General features: G+C 36.2%; 1 protein-coding gene across 2 annotated transcripts in view; it reads left to right on the forward strand.

The window, feature by feature from the left end:
• CNTN5 (contactin 5) overlaps positions 1 to 17,837 on the forward strand; it is a 1,137,031-nt gene that overhangs the window by 837,818 nt on the left and 281,376 nt on the right. For both annotated transcript variants that reach the window (XM_023644694.2, XM_070272715.1), the window contains one exon: positions 10,200 to 10,302. In XM_023644694.2, the coding sequence (XP_023500462.1) occupies positions 10,200 to 10,302 (103 nt within the window). The remainder of the gene's footprint in view (positions 1 to 10,199; positions 10,303 to 17,837) is intronic.

Below are 17,837 nucleotides of genomic sequence, written 5' to 3' on the forward strand. Positions count from 1 at the left end.
TCTGTCCAAATAATTCTGTTTAGCACGTTCCACTGAAACCATTCTTCAACCTCTCAGGCTCCCCAGTGCTTTGATCAATCCACTGTTTCACTGTCCATCACACCCTCATGTCCTCAGATGCCTTCCATTTCTAGCTTAGATTACAAAATCATCCATTATAAACATTTTTCTCTGTACACTCCCAACTCTGTATCTCCCCAGTCTCTCTATCACATTCTATTCACTTGGCAGATCTCTAACCCCAACCTCAGCCTTTGTCCCATTCACTTCATGATGTTTCTATGCAGCTGTGGATAGGAAAAAATACATAACTTCGAACATAGGTTTTTCCTGAAATTTATGATTTTGTTTATTACTCCAGCAACAAATATAACATCTTACCTGTACCTCTATCCGTTTATGCTACCTTACCTCTTATTACGACTAAAGAACTGTTCTTGGCAGTTCTATGCACTGGACTCCATGCCCTCTTAATTCAAGGAATTTCCTTGCACTTATCCCCTCTCTCCTACCATTTGTTCCCTCCATACTGAATCATTCTCCTCAGTAAATATATTAGAATATTTACTATCTTAAAAGTAACTCTTTCTTAATTCAACACCTCTCTCCAGCTCCCATATTATTTTCTCTGCTTTCTTTTATAGCAAGACTTCCTCCAAGAGCTGTCTAAGCCATATCTCAAATTTCTCTCCTATTTTCTCTTTTTTATAATCCTATAAGGACCACCACGCATGCCATCAAGGATCTCTACACTGAGGAAGCTAATGATCTGGATAAAAGGGAATCTAACTTAATGACAATCAGAATGGAAGAAAAGGAGTGGATGGGAAAGATTTTATAGAAAGCAAATTAACAGAACTTGGCAACTGATTGATTATGGACAAATGGAGAGATTTTATCACTTTATTCACTCACAAAATATTGTTTATGCTCATGTGACCATATCACAGTAATTTAAAACAAAAATATAGATTTTTATGATTCCACATTAGAAAATTGCCTTCAATTTTCCTCAAAATGAAAAAAGAGCATAAGCATTGAAATACATAAAAATAAAATATTTGCTGCTTCTATGTCACCTATCACATATCTTCCACAGAGTTGATGATGAGCAGATTCATTAATCCGGTTATCAAATATTCTTGAGCACTGACTTTGTACCAGGCACTGTTTGGGAATGCAGAGGGAATAAAACAGTGTAATTCTTGTCCTGGTAGAGCTTATAGATTAGAAGAGAAACAGATTGAGAAAGGAATACAAGTGCTATCAGATTAAACAATTGCTTATAATCGTGATTAGTTTTACAAAAAAAAGAAGAGAGTACTATAACGTATACATATAGTCTATATATATAGGAACAGAATACAACATATATATGTATTCTATAACTGTATATATATTATAGTACTCTTTCCTTATATACACATATAAAAAGAGAGAAAGAAATTAACCTTGTTGGGTAGGGAGGGGCAGGGAGTAGAAGATCAGAAAAATCTTTCCTGAAAAAGTAATATTTGAAGTAGAGTTTAGTTGTCCACAAAATTAGAGTTGACAAAATGAATTCTGCTTTGCAAACAGTAGGAACTTTTCCTGGGGAGCAGCATAGCATAATGAGGGGAGGTTGGTTTCAGAATTAATGTAGTCCTAGATTTGAACCCCCTACTTGTCATTTTATAGCTAGTGATGTTGAGCAAGTTGCTTAACGTCTCCAATAATCAGTTTCCTCTTGTTTAAAATAGGCACAATCATATCTACCTTGCTGTTGTTGTAACATTTAAATGACAATTTAGTTACACACATTTAACACAGCGCCAGGCTTATAACAGGTGTTCAGCCAGTGTTTATTCTCTCTCTACATCTAGAGTGTTCAATGCACAGAAAGCCCTGTGATGAGGCTGTGATAATCAACGTTTCCCCTCGGGAAATATGTATCTTTTGAACTATATCATCCATAGAGCCTTTGAAATCAGTAAGACTTTGTAAAATAAAATATGTCGTGAATTGTTTACAGAGCAAATCAGGGCCTGGTATGTTTAGTATCTCAAATGTGAGTGCTAACAGCAGGAATACTGGCATTCTCAACAACAAGACTGAAGTGAGAAAACAATCTGTGCAGATTGAAGTGTAAAAATAAACTTTTAACAATAGTTTAAACCATCCATTTATCACATTTTCTCGAAGAGTTATGCAACCAGGCAGCTGATCAACTGAGCTGGCAGAACTAATTCCTCCAGGATATTTTAAGTCCCTTGACTCCTTGGTGATTACTGTATGAATAGATAGACAGCTATGGGTAAGAAACTTTTCTGGAAGGAATAATCTCTCTGAAGAATGTTAAAAGTTTAGAAATAAAAGGCAATGTGGGTGTGTTCTAAGTAGTTGCAAGGATCAGAAGTTCACTCAAATGAACCTAATAAAAGACTTTTGTTTTTAGGAAATACATGACATGATAAAAGAAAGGAGATACTAGAGAAATCCAAGATTAGGGTCTATAATATGGCGTGACTTCATGAGAACTGAGATTGGAAGGTAACTGAATCCAAATAGTTACAGGAATCTTGGCAACACGATATATAGCTATTCCCTTTATTTCTGCTCCAGTGTGTGACTCAGCTATTGTAGACAGCTTTTCTACTGTCTGATTGGCTTAGTCTTACCCTTCCATTTGAATTAATCCTCCCTACCTTGCAGATGATGTGTGTGTAGGAACTGCCTCCTCATAACTTAGGTTGGCCTTGCCTCACCTTTATCTTATTTGTATCTCACCGCATGCTTTTAGTTTCTTGTACAAAGGACTATGGATATAACAATTTATGGTTAACGCGTTTAATGCAGTGAGAAAGTCCACCATATTTCTAGTCACTTTACTTTCTCTTTTTAGTGGAAAAAAAATCTTCTCTTAGAAATAAATATTTGAATGAATTGTATAAAAACTTAGTTTGTAATTAAATCACAATTGAAAAGAACCAACTCTGATTAGGGAGGGAGATTCTCATAGAATTATTTAGACTTTCAAGGCATTTAATTATTGGATTGAACATTAATATGTCTTTCAAAACCATTGTATTTTTATTTAATTTCCTTTTGAGTCAATATAGTTGTTTGCCCATTATTACTGGGTCCAGTCCAGCTAGCTTCTAAAGAGTGCCCTTGGCTGTAGAAGTGAGGAATCTAGTTCATTCAATAGCTGATCTTTTGTTATAGTCACATGGCTCTTGGTGGCATATCATAAAAATCAAAGTACCAGAATTTTTAGCAGGTACCAAATTTTTCTTTTTTTTATATATATTCAAAACCACACATAGATAGACATACAGACATACACACACACTTCACAAAGTGAAAGAAAATTTAAGTATACAAAATTAACTCATAAGAGTTTTAAATAATGGACTTATTATGAAACCATATATGTTTTTGTTGTATAGATATATTTACAAAGAAGATTCTGTAATTTTATTTGTGAAGAGAAATTTGTGAAAATAGAAAACATTTACTTTTCTAAAAAAGGAAAACTCTTCAACATACTTCTCATTCGAAGTGAATGTTCAACCCTTTGCTATCAAATTTTTCAAGTTTTCTCTATCTAGCCTATTGTTTTCATGTTTAGAGAGCTTGTATGTTGTAGAGAAAAAAATTAGTTGCTTTTTTTTTGTAAGTTCTTTTTCCAAATTATTGATGCGCATGGAATGAGACCTCAGATGATAGTCGGGGGAGATGGGTATATTTCCCAAAATCACAGTGGCAAGAACAGGAGAAGAAAATACACCTTAAAATTCAGTAGTCAGAGGAAAGCAATTACAGTGTGAGGCAGCCCCTTGACCAATTCTTGATGCTTGGGAAGGGGAAAAAAATCTATTGGTTTCTCTGATTTTTGAGAACATACATAATAGTATTGAAAAACATCCCATAATAATAAACCTCTCTAGTTCTTCTCAATCTCCCTAGATAAATAATGCTCATAATGGTGCATTTGTTTGAAGATAACACAAGTCATTTATTTCCTTTTGTCAGGAGATCCTTCAATCCCTTTATTTACATAACAATGACTCACCTAAAAAGAACTATGACTCAGGGTAGTATACATTTTTTGAGGTGAGAAAACAATATATTGTCTGTCTATCTAGGCTTATGAAACTGTTATTTATCAGGGACTCATTAGGGAACTGAAAAGGAGGCATCTGGACACTTTTCTAAATGATTAAAATCTCCAAAGCCTATAACAATTTATTTGAAAACAGTAAGTAACAGGGATATATTAACCTACAATATACATTCCCTAACATACCACTAGATTTCTAAACCCTCAGTAACATTAGCAATCTCATTATACAGGAGAAAGTGAATCTAAAAAGATTCTGTGATTGCCTCAATGTTTCAATAGAGCCAGCGCTGCTGCTGGGATCTGCCTCATTTATCTGGGAATCACAGGTTGATATTTAATATGTCCTGAAAGGATGGGTACAGTGACATGTCTCAAACCCAGCACAATATCTGTAAGCATAGTGTCAACTATTTAGTCATTTCCTTTCTCTCCTCTATTTTTATCATTATTATTATTATCACTTATTTGTTGTTATTATTTATTTGGACTTTCATTTCCTTACCAGGGGGCTTCCATAGCAGAATAATTTTATATTTATATTCAGATTGCTAAAGACAGTAAAAAATAATTGCAAATAAAGCTTCTATTGAAACTCAAGAAGTATAAAATAAAAATAATGTAGAGAACTGTGATATCACATATATTTGTGGTGAAATAAAAGAAAATCTCCAAGACATTTCACTAAGTAATTCAATGCATTAAAATATGCAAGCCATTTAACATGCAAACTATAGTTCAGTTCATTTTGATGCTTATCCTAGCTATATCTTCATTAGATTTATTGTGTTTGATTTACCAACATGTAATCACTGATAACAATACTATGAATAATATTAACTCTTGGTGCTATCTCTAGATAAAATCAGTTGCCTATTGATTGTTGAAACTATTTTTCCAAATGAGTGCCGTGCCAATTTATCAAGCCACTGCTGCAGCATCTTAATAGATGACTAATAAAATATGATGTTCCTGGATATTACTTATTATCTAGCTCCTACTTATATTTGAAATTTCTCTCTCACTGTTCTTTCATACTCAATACAATAAAATTAAATTTCTGATAAAATTCAGATAGAATCTTACTTCTATGTCTTTAATAACACTTTCCCTTCCACCTGAGAGTCACTAAACCTCCACCATCACATCTTCAACTCCAATTCTACTGGCCGAGCTTGGATCAGATGCCCATAACAAGTTAACAACCACAGCCAGGAAGGCAGAACCTATGGGAAGATAGTGGCTCTGATTCAACTCACATGGTTAGAGAAGATGGAAGAGACATTTCCCAAAAGAAGCACTGAGAATATAAGCCGCTATTCTTGAAAGACAAGATACAGATGTGGAGTACAATTGGCAAAGATGTTGAAGACAAAAATATCATATACATTCTTTGTACACAAGAAAATGATCAGCCATACCTTTTTAACTCATTAGCTATGCCAATTTTTAAAGGTTTACTAGACATGAATTATTAACCCTAGAGATGAGTATTGCCATGAGTGTCAGGCAGAAATGTCATTTAAAATATGTAACAACTGTCATCACATGGACAGTGACCAATCAGAACTGATCTCCAGATGATCAGAAAAAAAAGCAAACAAATCTGGCTCTGGTATGAGAACTAATACATACATTTGATTATAATTTGTCCTACTTTTAGTGCAAGTCATCAATGAATGCAGATTATAGACCCTCTGTATGCCATTTTTTCAGGCATTTTTAGTCTGCTACATTCTAATACTAAAAAGGACAAATAACATGATAAAAATCAGAATTAAGGCAGGTCCAACTTTGAATTTCTTTAATGTACATAAAATCACCCAGACAAATTATTAAAAAATAGAGTCAGTAGCCCCTCCTTCAAAGATTATTTATCACCGGGCTTGGAGTTGAACGCTGTAGCCTGAAATTTTAATAAGTTTTCCCGATTTTTCTGATTGTCATTGGCTCTCTGTTCTGCAATATACTTGGAAAAATACTGCTCTAAATTGCATTCCACTTATGGAAAAGCTCTCTAGTTCTTTGTAAGTAATTGGAATAAATAAGAAAATCAACAACCATGAAGACATAGAAAGAGAGTAATATGCTCTCAGCTGGAAGGCTTCTGTTATTAGGAATTAGAGTAATTTGAGGTCATCTTTTAATGGCATGTAATTCCAAAGTAGGGCAGTCAGCTAAGCCAGAAGAGATAGGTGGGGGGAAAGACATGAAGACACAGTGAGGTGTCTCGAGCATATTTAAGTTAGTACTAGGGGCTATCAAAAAATAAAAGAGTTACCTTGACTGAAGAGATAAGCCTAATATTTTGATCTTTACTTATGTGTCTTACATAACTGTTTCCCTTTCCTTTCATCATCATACCCTACCCAACAAAAGAAATTACAAGCTAAGCTGCATATGACTTGAGATATTAAAAACTGCAGCTGAAATAAACCAAATAGCCATGACAGACAATCAACAATTGATGTAGCTTGTGTGGTATGCATGGACTCCTATACTCTGTGATTGAAATCCCTCAACAGAGTGATGTCAAGAAAATAGGTATGGACTTAAGGTCAGAAAAGTCCTATTTTTGCCCCATTTCCACCAACAGTTTTCCATAAGGCCTGGGGCCAATTAGCTGTCTTCTTTGACTCTTAGCTCTCTCATCTTTAAAAGGAAGAGGGTATATTATATAAGCTAAGTTGAACTTTAGCTCTAACATGAAATTATCCCATGAAACATAAAACAAAACTTAATTCCTGAATGTAATCAATTGTTAAAGAGCGAGACATATTTAAAGAGATTTCTGTCTTATATCATCATTATCGAAGTAAAATGCCATTTATTTCTTATAGTACAGTACAGCTCAAACTAGGTAAAACAATTTGAAGCCTCTTATTCAAAGCTTTTCATTGTATTTTTAATATCTAGTTCAGATATTAACAAACTTCTTGGGCCCTGCAGTGAGGCTTAATAGTGTCTTTGGCCAAATGGGAATCATTTGAGGAACACCAGGAGGCCCTACCTAGACAAAATTACTTCCCAAATACTACCAGGAGTGCCCATCATTTGAATCCGTCTTAAAGATTAAAGTTATAAAAGAATGTCTTCTTTGCAATTCACAAACATTATCTGAAAGACACGAGAGAGAATATATGGATCTGGCTCCTATTCACCAATAATTTCAGTAATACCTTGGTATTATTCAGAGGCAGATCAAAGTTTTAAAGGACATGAAATGTTGTACAATTGTAGGACGCTCTTTAATAAAAAGAATACAAAAGCATTACTATAAAAGTGGATTCTAAAGGAAATTTTTATTTAGGATAGGAAAAGAAATCAACACAAGCTACTGGAGCTTTGGAGATTCAAGTTCCTTTCTTCTGAGACCTAACAACGCCCTGGAAATAATTATATAGAAATATTTTCTAAATTCAGCTTGACTGTCACTGCCCTTCTACAACACTCCACGGCACTCAGCAACTGCCAGCATTCACAGGAACCAGTGGAAGTAAGGGTGTTAAGTTTAATAAGCATCATACTAAATCATCTATTATTAAACCATCATGTTAACAGGCAGACAAGGAACAAGAATACTAGAGAATCAATGTTAAGAGTGGATGGGGAGATTGGAAGCTGACTTTAGGGACTGCTTCAGGTGAGGAGTCAAAGATAGCCACTGAACAGATGCCTGGGAGTCCTCATATGGGGGCTTACAAGAGGGCATTAAAGATGAACCTTCCATTGGATACCTTCAGCCAGGTATCACCAGCAGGCCAAATCCTGCTATTCAGGAGAGACAGAGGGAAAAAAGAAGACACGAGGACATAAAAGAAAAGAAGTTGGAAAGTGTTGGGGGAGGGCAGGCGAAGGAAACAAAAAAAGAAGTAGAAGCAAAAACCATTATTGAGAAAGAGATAGAGACGAAGTGCTTAAACATCTGTTTTGAGTGATATAGCAGTACTAACCTTTCAATTCGCTTGCCATTTGTCAGACTTTTTGTGTGCAGCAAGCATTAAACTAGGAAGCAATCCAGGGAGTTAGCTTGATAGAGCAAAACATTACATTAATGGTAATTCTCTTCTATTCCCTCACTTTATAGATTAGAAAAATGAGACACAGAGGTTGCAACCTGTCAGAGATGGCACAGTCTAGTCATTAACAGAGCCAAGTCCAGAAGCCCCAATCTCTTTGATGAAAACATCAGTAATATTTTCTCTATTATTGCTTTGCAAAAAACTAGCAAAAAGAGGAAAGATGATCTTCATGTTCTCAGTGAACTTAAACACTTTCCATCTAAAGTTATCTGCATTCTTCCTTCAAGGCTCAGCTCAGATCAATAATAGCAAACAAAAAATGAACACAGAAAGATTTTCTTTGCCAAAGGTAACCTTTTCTCCCTTTGCACATACAGTGCATCTTGCCTTTATATCTTATAACATTTATTTTATTCTATCTGGGTTTCTTTCTCTTCTCTCTCATCACATATGCATGCACAACGGAATCGCACATAGACTTATATGTACAAACATGGGCATAAACATAGATGTCCCCAAACACACACACAAGCTCCTCAGACAAGTGTCTATGCTAAATGATAACTATGTCCTCTGTCGTGCTTTACACATAAGGATCTCCGAAAAATTATTTTTGGGAGACAGTTAGCTCCAGGGCTACCTGAGGGCACTAGCCATGGAATTCACCAGGCCTCAGCTAGTGCATTGTATTTTGATAGGTGAAAGTCCTATCCAATCTCATGGCTTCAACTGCCACCTCTAAATTAGGATGCTAAGTGTGTACAACATGCCCAGAACACATGTCAAGCTTCATTCTCTCATTACGTTATCTGGTCAGACACTTTCTTCTGAATATCCTATAGGTATCACACTCAATACTCCTAAAATGAAAGTCATCAGCTTTCCTACTGTAGCTGTGTTCTGTTCATTGACATTGCCCAACTCCCCCAAGCTGGAAACCTTAATGTTATTATTGATGAGGTCCACACCCTTATCCCCAACACCCTCATTGTGTAACACATTCAATTCTTCGTAGGTTCTCCCATCTAGCGCCTTTTCTCTTTGTTCACTACCGTAACTCAAGTCCAGGCCTTTATTGCTTCTATCTTGGGTTATTGAATAATGTAATTGATTTACCAGTCTCTGCTCCAGTTCCAGTATATACATCTCAGCAAAATGCCAGTCCCCTATTCAAAACCCCAATGGCTCCAAGTTACTTACAGATTTAGGTTTGAATGTCTTACTCTGATAATCAAAGCCCTCTTTTTTTGGACTCCATTTATATTCACAAATTTGTCTAGTATCACTTCCCTTCACATACCAACATGCCAGAAAAACTGATATTCCTATTTCTGGTGGTTTCCTGTCTCTTTGACTTTGTTCTTACAGTTCCATTTACTTTCACTCCTATCTTTTCCCTACTTATCCAAATCCTAACTATTCTTATAATCTCCTCAAATGCACACAATACTTTAGAGATATCTCATTCATGACACCCATCACTTCCTATCTTGCATTATGATTATTTTGATATATAGCTCTTCTCCCACACTTGGGTATATGTTGTTTTTTCCTTTAAGAATACACTTGTGGAGTGCTTGAGAGAACAGTTCATGGCTGATTTATCTTTGTAACTCCCACAATGCCTAGCAAAATGCTTACACATTATGGATATTCAACAAATAAATGTTGACTTAATAAATAAATATTCATTCACGTGACAAAGATAAAGAAAGTTCCAACACCTATACTTATTTTTAAAAGAATCAACACTATTATTTACCATGGGAAATGTTCATAGTTATTTATTTCCTCTGGAACATAATCAGTAACTAAACTACCAGTGTTAATTAACACTTTCAGTAATTTTTGTCTTAAATGGTATTGAACATACATGCAACCCAATCGTTCAGGGAAGACTAAGACTTCATCATAATCATTAAGTCTGAGTGTACTTATTTCAATGCATCAAAAATTTAGCAGTCATCAAACGGACATTAACAATCGAACCACAGTGCTTTTCAATGTAACATCTCCGGGATTGGAAAGAAATTGTGACATTCATTTTATGCTTAAAGATTATTCTTATTTCCCAGGTGTGATGGGAGAATATGAGCCGAAAATTGAGGTCCATTTTCCTTTCATGGTTACAGCTGCTAAGGGAACAACTGTTAAGATGGAGTGCTTTGCACTTGGCAAGTAAGTACATATTCTTCCATAATTAGACACAATTGTTTATTAAAATGTGACATATCTTATTTTTGGATCACTTATTTTGTTAGGTGTCATTTTCTCAGAAACTCCTTGGTGGCTATTCGTTTTTTAAAAGAAGGGCAAATGGGAATTGATGAAGTAACCAATTATAATTAGCTTTCTAGTCATTTCTATGAACAATAACTTATGTAATTTTACCATTTTAACATAAAGGAAACTTCTTTAAATAGAAGAAGAGCTTTAAATCTCTTTGCCTACATGTCATAAAATTTCAGTATCATTCTTAAATTTCATTCAGCAATGACGTAAATAAAAAGATGATAAAAGGATAAGGTGCTAACTGCTCCCCATGTATAAGATGTAAATTCTGATAAGATATAATAAGACAACAGTATAAAAGTCATGACAACAATAGTTACAGTGAGCGAACTGATTACTTCAGTGTCTCCTGAAATGATAACATGGTAGCACCAGCTGTCAATATGTACAACATGTAATCATCCCCCAAATCAGAAAGATGATTTATATCACACTCTAATGTCTGCTATACTTAATGATTCCATTTCTGAGGGTTTAAATCCTGTGATATATAATCACTTGTCAATGATGTTTACAATATGAGTGTTGGGCGTAGAGGCAGGAGTGGGATTTTGATTATATTTGATTAGAGTATTATGATTTATTTTAAACAGAGTGTTGTTGTTTTGGTTTTTTAGGGTGATAAGACCTCGGGGTCCTTTCTAGACTCTATAATTATAATTTGCATGAATGCATCTCTATCAGATTTACTAATCATTTGACTTCAGTTGTGGTGAGCTAACTCCCACAGCATAACTATAAAGTACTTGGAGATAAAACTGCTATACAAATGTGCTTAAAGTAAGCTTAGCCTATGGGGGAGGAAAATATTAGTAAATATGAAAAATTCAGCTAATAAGAGGGGGTTTAGGGCATGAACATAGTAAATACTATGTTTTCTAATTTCAAGACTGATTGAGATAACGTATATGTGCAATTTTGCTTAAACCTAAATAGAAGCAGGATCATAATAGACCAAAAAGAAAATAAATTATTGCGTGGCCCATCTTTTGAGCAAAAGATGCATATAAATAGAAATACATTTCAAGAATTTAAAATTCATCTAGGGAGGTATTTGGGCAGATATCTGAAGAAGTCTTCCAAACCTAAAGATACAGTTGACCTTCTATATACTCCTGGATAGGGAGGGCCGGCTAAGGTACTTCAGCATCCATGGATTTTGGTATCTGTGGGGGGTCCTGGAACCAATCCCCCTTTGCTCCCAAGGCACCACTGTATTAGTTAAATGCACAAGATTAAATAATACCTTAAAAGTCTTGTTTTTCACCATTTTGCCATGTTGTGATCTCAAGTGTGCCTGAAACTGTCCACAGTAAGAAACTCGATTCTGATAAATACAAAAATAATATATCTTGGCTTGATGCCAAAGGTTTTAGTATATCCTGCAATTAAATAATTCTTGAATGCCAGAATTTGCACTAAATCCGAAAACAAACAGAGGTCCTATTGTAAAACAAATTAGAAAACTGAATTTATAGACAAAAAAACAATATGGGATATTTCCCCAGGCAGACTTATTTAATAAGTTAGATGTGTTTACTTTTGGAAGTCTTGAAATATGCTTAGTAAATTGATCCTTAAAGTCCCTTTCATTCAGGTAGGATTCAACAGTCAAATTATGTTCCTTTAGTACTTTAGTTTCTTTAAGTTCTCTACTCCTTCTTTGCTACTCCCTCTCTCATGCCCTGCCCCAAAAATAAATAAATAAAAGAAGAGATAAAGAAGACACACAGCCTGTTAAGAATGCCTCTGTTGCTCATTTGGTATCCTTTCCACGAAGTGTCACCATTATGAAAAAAACACTGTTATTAAGAGATCTAGCTCTACATAAAGACTAACTTACCACTCTGATGAAAGTAAACAAGATCACAGAAATAGCATCTTCCTTTACAGCACATTATCACGTGGAGTAGATCATCATTTTTGTCCCAACATGATCACAGCAATTTCAAATTAATATCTGAGCATCTGCTTAGTTCCCACAGCTCACCTGAACTACTTCCCACTTTAACAAGTGCTTGATTCTCTGGTGGGCCTTTGTCCAAGAATTTTAGTATCTGTCACTAGATATCTATCAGTACGTTGCCACTCAAGCTGAGTATTCCCCTCAGTCTGTCCCAGTAGAATATTTTAACCAAATGTTCCTCATAGAGTGTTATGACCAAATTCTGGCACAGAGCATTTCAAGCTCTTTTCTACCTCATGGCCCTTGTACTTGCTGTTCTCTCTATCAGGAACACTCTTCCCTGTGCTTTCCATGCTGCCTCCCACTTAACCTCTGCCTTCAAATTAAATATCACCCTATAATGAGGCCATCTGTGAAAACTTTATCTAACTCACACTCATTATTCTCTATCTAAATACTTGTAGTTTTTCTTAATAACCTTTAATACAGTTTTAAATTATTTACATATTTTTTTTACTTAAAATTTTCTCTGTATTAGTCAGGAATCCAGCTAGAAACAGGATCCAACTGAGATGGTTCAAGAATATAGTACAGGCATTAGTGGAAGATCTGTGAGCAAGTTCAAGAGGACCAAGGAAAGAGACTGAGACATTTGTAGAGTAGTGATAGCAGGAAGTCATTCTTACCCTTAAGCCTGAATGAGCAAGGAGGAGGAGATAGCGTCACTAAAACTAGGGAAAGCAGGACACATGGAGGGAGCCAGGACCACTCAACAGGAGCTGTAGTCTCTGCAGCTGTGAAGAGATGCATCAAAGGAACAGCTGAGGAAAGAATCAAGAAGTTCATATTCTGTCTTCTTTTTCCTCGTGCTTTCTGATCTCCTCTGGTGGCTGTCATGGCTGAAGGCAACCAGAGTTTTCTTGTAAGACCAGAGGATGCAGTCGGCAGTACATAAAGCGAAACAGAAAGTCTAGGGGAAGAGGAGAAGACAGGCAAGAGAGGGAAACAGAATAGCCAGCAAGTCCCCATCATTAAGTTTTAAGCCCTAAAGTATCTTGAAAGAAGCTAAAACTGAATGCAAATCTGGAGGTTTTAATAACTATATGCCAGGAACTGTACCAGCTTCCAAGGATTTCCATAGTCCCTGTTCTCAAAGAGATGCCAGACAATCTTCATATCTTTCATTGCATCTAGCAATGCTCTGGAGTCCAGTCTTAGTCATTACATAAGCAGCAGCACACACTTGACCAAGGTGTCCTCCCACAGTCAACTTTCATCTTTAGAGTGATTTACTGCACGTCTTTTTGTTCCAACTTTAAACTAAACAAGAATAATAGCAAATTTTCTTCCTCTTGAATTTTCTCTGACTCATGAAATGATCATGAACCTTTGATAGGCCAAATTGGGGAATTTCTTTGATTGTTAAAGAATAATACTGTTCCATTGCTCACAAACTATGTTTTCACTCCTCTTGAAGAATACATTTACCTCTATAATCTGTCCCTAATGGTGCTGATTTCATAACTTAGAAGATATAAATTAATGCAGATAATTTAAAAATATATAAGCTGATATTTTTTCTGCAGCCTTAAAGGAAAATAGCAGAAGACAAATGATTTTAGGTTATTGAATTTCACTCTCTCTTAATATTATACAAGTTCACCAACCAGCCTAATTTGAAGTTAAGAACAAAGTCAATAGGAAAGCTAATAAACCGTGAATTTTCTTCTAAAGAAAACTCTACTTAAATCTGAATTTAACAAAAATCAAATGGCTTCCCTATAGGCTGCTGCGGCAGAATACAACAGAAGTTACTAGTTACACTCCTAGAAATCTCTCTGAAGATAGAATTATACAATACTGAGTACAGAAGTTACTCATGAAGTGGCTGTGACATGCTATGCTTGGTATTGGTTAATTCTGCAAGGGTATTATCTCCCCATAAAAATAGGAATTACTAAAAGAGGATCCATAGGGAAGCAAAGGTGTGTAAAAGCTTGGGAAATACAACAAAGTGTAAGAAAAAGGCAGTGGCACGGGGGAGGGGGATTAATTACTTTGGAAAGAAAAGGCTGTTTTAGACATATGGAGGGTTATTATCAAGAGATTGCTCACAAGCTGTTCTCCAGTCTCAACAAGGTGGGGAGAGGGTGAAATTCAGCAGTATGGGATTAAACTAGCAGAATTATGTTGGGGATAATGTAGAAGTTCTTGATGAAAAAGAAGTTGCTACAGGGAAAACGAGTTATCAGCAGAGGCTGTAGGAGCTCTTTCCCCACACTGCTGTAAGAATATAATAACACCCATTTGTCTTCTAATAATTTAGATGTAATGTTTCTTGAAAGGAGAGAAATGGTGTAGGTCAGGGTCGGAAATGAAAATTTTAAGCACTCTCTCTTGCTGGCCGCTCATCCACACACTCTGCCTGAATATTAAGAGTAGAAGGCTAGAGAGCCAGGTCGATTTAATTAGCTCCCATTTGGCAACTACATTATTACATAACATTTTAAAGTGGTTGGTGGCGTATGCAGGAAGGAGAAATGAGGAATGTTGCCTTTTCTTGCTCAGCATTTAGCCCAGAGTCTTTAGTTAGCGAAGGATGAGTGTCTGATATTTCCCAGGTTTTAAATACTGGACACAATTCTCTTGAAAGGAAATGAGAGATAGGAGGTCAAAGGACAATCAAGTAAGGAATCCCCTAGGGCTCTAATAAATATTTCATTTCAATGGTTCTCTCTAAATTTGGTATGTACTTGAAAGTCGGTGATTTTTTCAACTGATTGCATTTAGATTTTACTTCTACTTTGTATAAGTTAACTAGGGAACACAGAGTAAAATGAGAACTTTAAAGGATGGAGAGTTAGTAACTGCAGAAAGCAGTGACCATCACTAAGGCCGAGAGGAAAAACAGGAAGAGTTGAAATTATTAAAAATTAGAAGCTCAGAGGTACCCCTCTGAGGCCCCAGACCTCTGAGGTGCAGGCACCAGCTAGCTGGCTGGTACTAGGGTTTTGAGGTGAGGTGCGCAATGAAGCTTGTCCTACAAGTCTTGGAAAAACTCCAACTAGATTCCTTTGCTGTTCCCAGAAAGACGCCTTGCTGAAGTACCATTTACAGGAATCTCGAGCAGACAAGAAGCAGACAGAGTGCAAACAAGGAGTCTGTCCCTTCTCCTTCCTCAAGCCTTGCAGTCTCCCTCCAGGGTGCCCCTTGGCAGTGCAGAAATGTGGTGTACAGAATCAGCCCTCACATCACAAAACAGAGTAAGAAGGGTAGAGCTGAGAGGCGGTAATTTAATAACTAGGACAGGTGCCACTTTACATTTTCAAACTCATCTCTATATCTTAATCAACCACACCCCTTCCTATAGCTCATCCACACATGCTTTTCTGCTTCTATGATCCTCTAACCCTGTCTCCTCAGTCTAAAACATCCTGTCATCACAATCTCTTCAGTCTTAGGCTTAGATTAAATGCCTCTTCTCTGTTAAATCCTGCCTGCTTTTCTTGAGATCCAATCTCTTATCTTTGGGACTACATGACCACTCATATTTCATCATTTTGCCTGGCCCATTACACCAGCTATGTGTATCTGTCTTCTTTACCGTGCCAAGTTTTTGGATCCCTAGAGTATTTTTATATGTAGTAGGTGCTGAATATGCTTACTGAGTTGAATTCAAGTGTGAGAAATGTGGTCAATCTTTTGTAACAGGAGATATTTTATTGCCTTGGTTTGATCAGACAGAAGTCTCCAGATGCCTTTCACATGTCTTGGCCCTGAAAATTCTGACCATATTACATTAGCTATAGTTTTCTGGAAGGTTTCATTTCACCATGTGACCTTTTGTAGACCCAGAAAGATCACGAGATATGTCACATAGCCACCACCAACAAAGAAGTAAAATTTGGTCACTGATGCTTAAATGACCCCATGTGCAAGGGCAAACTTGGGGTTATTCTGTAATAAAAAAGCCATATGGTATAAAGCAACATCAGTTTATCTCCTATGACAATCCTGCAAGCCAATAGTGTTACGGCAGATTTTTTTTTCTTTACTTTACATGTTCCTTATCTTGCTTTTGCAGCCATTAACACACAATCAGATCAGCTGTGCTCCAAAGGCCTTGAACCAGTTACTGTAATAATTATGTGAGTGACCTTTCCAGACTCATCTGAAACCTGGTGGTGAGGTGGGAGGGAAGTACACATTCAATTTCCTGCCCTTTTTAGTTCCTGCTTATCTCTCTTTCAGATAGCGTTTACAAACCATCTTTTGTTACACTCCATCAAACGCCTATTAGGGAACCAGGACATTAAGTAATTTTTTTCTCTTTTTATATGTCTATTGAAAATAAGAAAGCACCGGTTATCAATTCATAAAGTCATTTTTTCTGTAGTTTATGTTTTCTTTTCCTCAGTCCTTAGCCAAGCTATCTCATATGGCTACTCTTGTGTCCCATTGTAACCGTGAGAATGACAAATATTCCTCTGAGACTTCCCACAGTCTGCAACTGGCAAACGTTCCTGAAAAGAACCTGCTCTTTAGTTACAGATTGATGATTTATTAATACTGTTTATTTGGAACTGCCAGTCACTAAGGGCTGTAGGAATTAAAGGTAAATTGGAGTTGTGTGGTATTTGTCTATCAAACTAAAATCAAATTACTTAATCATTAGATTGACAGAAGATCTGGGGATAGGAAGTTAGTCACTGAGTCTAAGAATCAATAAATGTTTAGATATCACAGGAAAGTGGTACATTATGGAGTCAAGAAAATTACCCTTGTGAGCTATTGATTGCTTCAGTATTGTTGAGACTAGGGACACATCCTCATTTCAGGTAGTACCCAAAGGAGATGGGTGATGAAAGAACCTTAGAGATCACATAACCCAATATCAGCTTGTAGATGAGAAACTGAGACTCCACAGGGAAGGGCTAGACCAAGACACGTGGGCACACTGGCCAGGCTAATGGTTTGGTGCTTCTTCATTTGATGCTCCTTATATTTTCAACATTCTTCCATAATAAAGTGTTTTATTTACTTATTTACTTTTGTACTCAGAGGTATTGTCTATTTCTAGGGAAACAGGACCAATTTATTATTCACATTTGAAATCACAGTTAACTGGCATCATATTTCTAACTTTTCCAAGGCTGTCTTAGGACCACTTAATCTACCTTACCAGAAAAACTATGGAATTGCTCAAGACCTCAGAGCTAGCAAGCTATAGAGGCAGAACCACGTCTCCTGATTCTAATTATTTCTCTTTATTTTGGGTGAATTTAGAACCAGGTCTGATTCTAATCTGTTCTCTTTATTTTGAGTGAATCTCTTCTGGAGTTTCATAGAATAACCTCCTCCACTGGATATTGACTGTGAAATCAGAAACTTGTTGGATGTTAACGTTCATAAAGAGGACATAAGGAATCAGTATATCCATCAGGAGATTCTAACTCCTGTCCCACACCCTCCAAAAAATTTGCCAGATACATAATCTTGATACCTGAGTGAGCCT

Source organism: Equus caballus, chromosome 7, assembly GCF_041296265.1.
Source record: "Equus caballus isolate H_3958 breed thoroughbred chromosome 7, TB-T2T, whole genome shotgun sequence".
NCBI classification, from domain to species: Eukaryota; Metazoa; Chordata; class Mammalia; order Perissodactyla; family Equidae; genus Equus; species Equus caballus.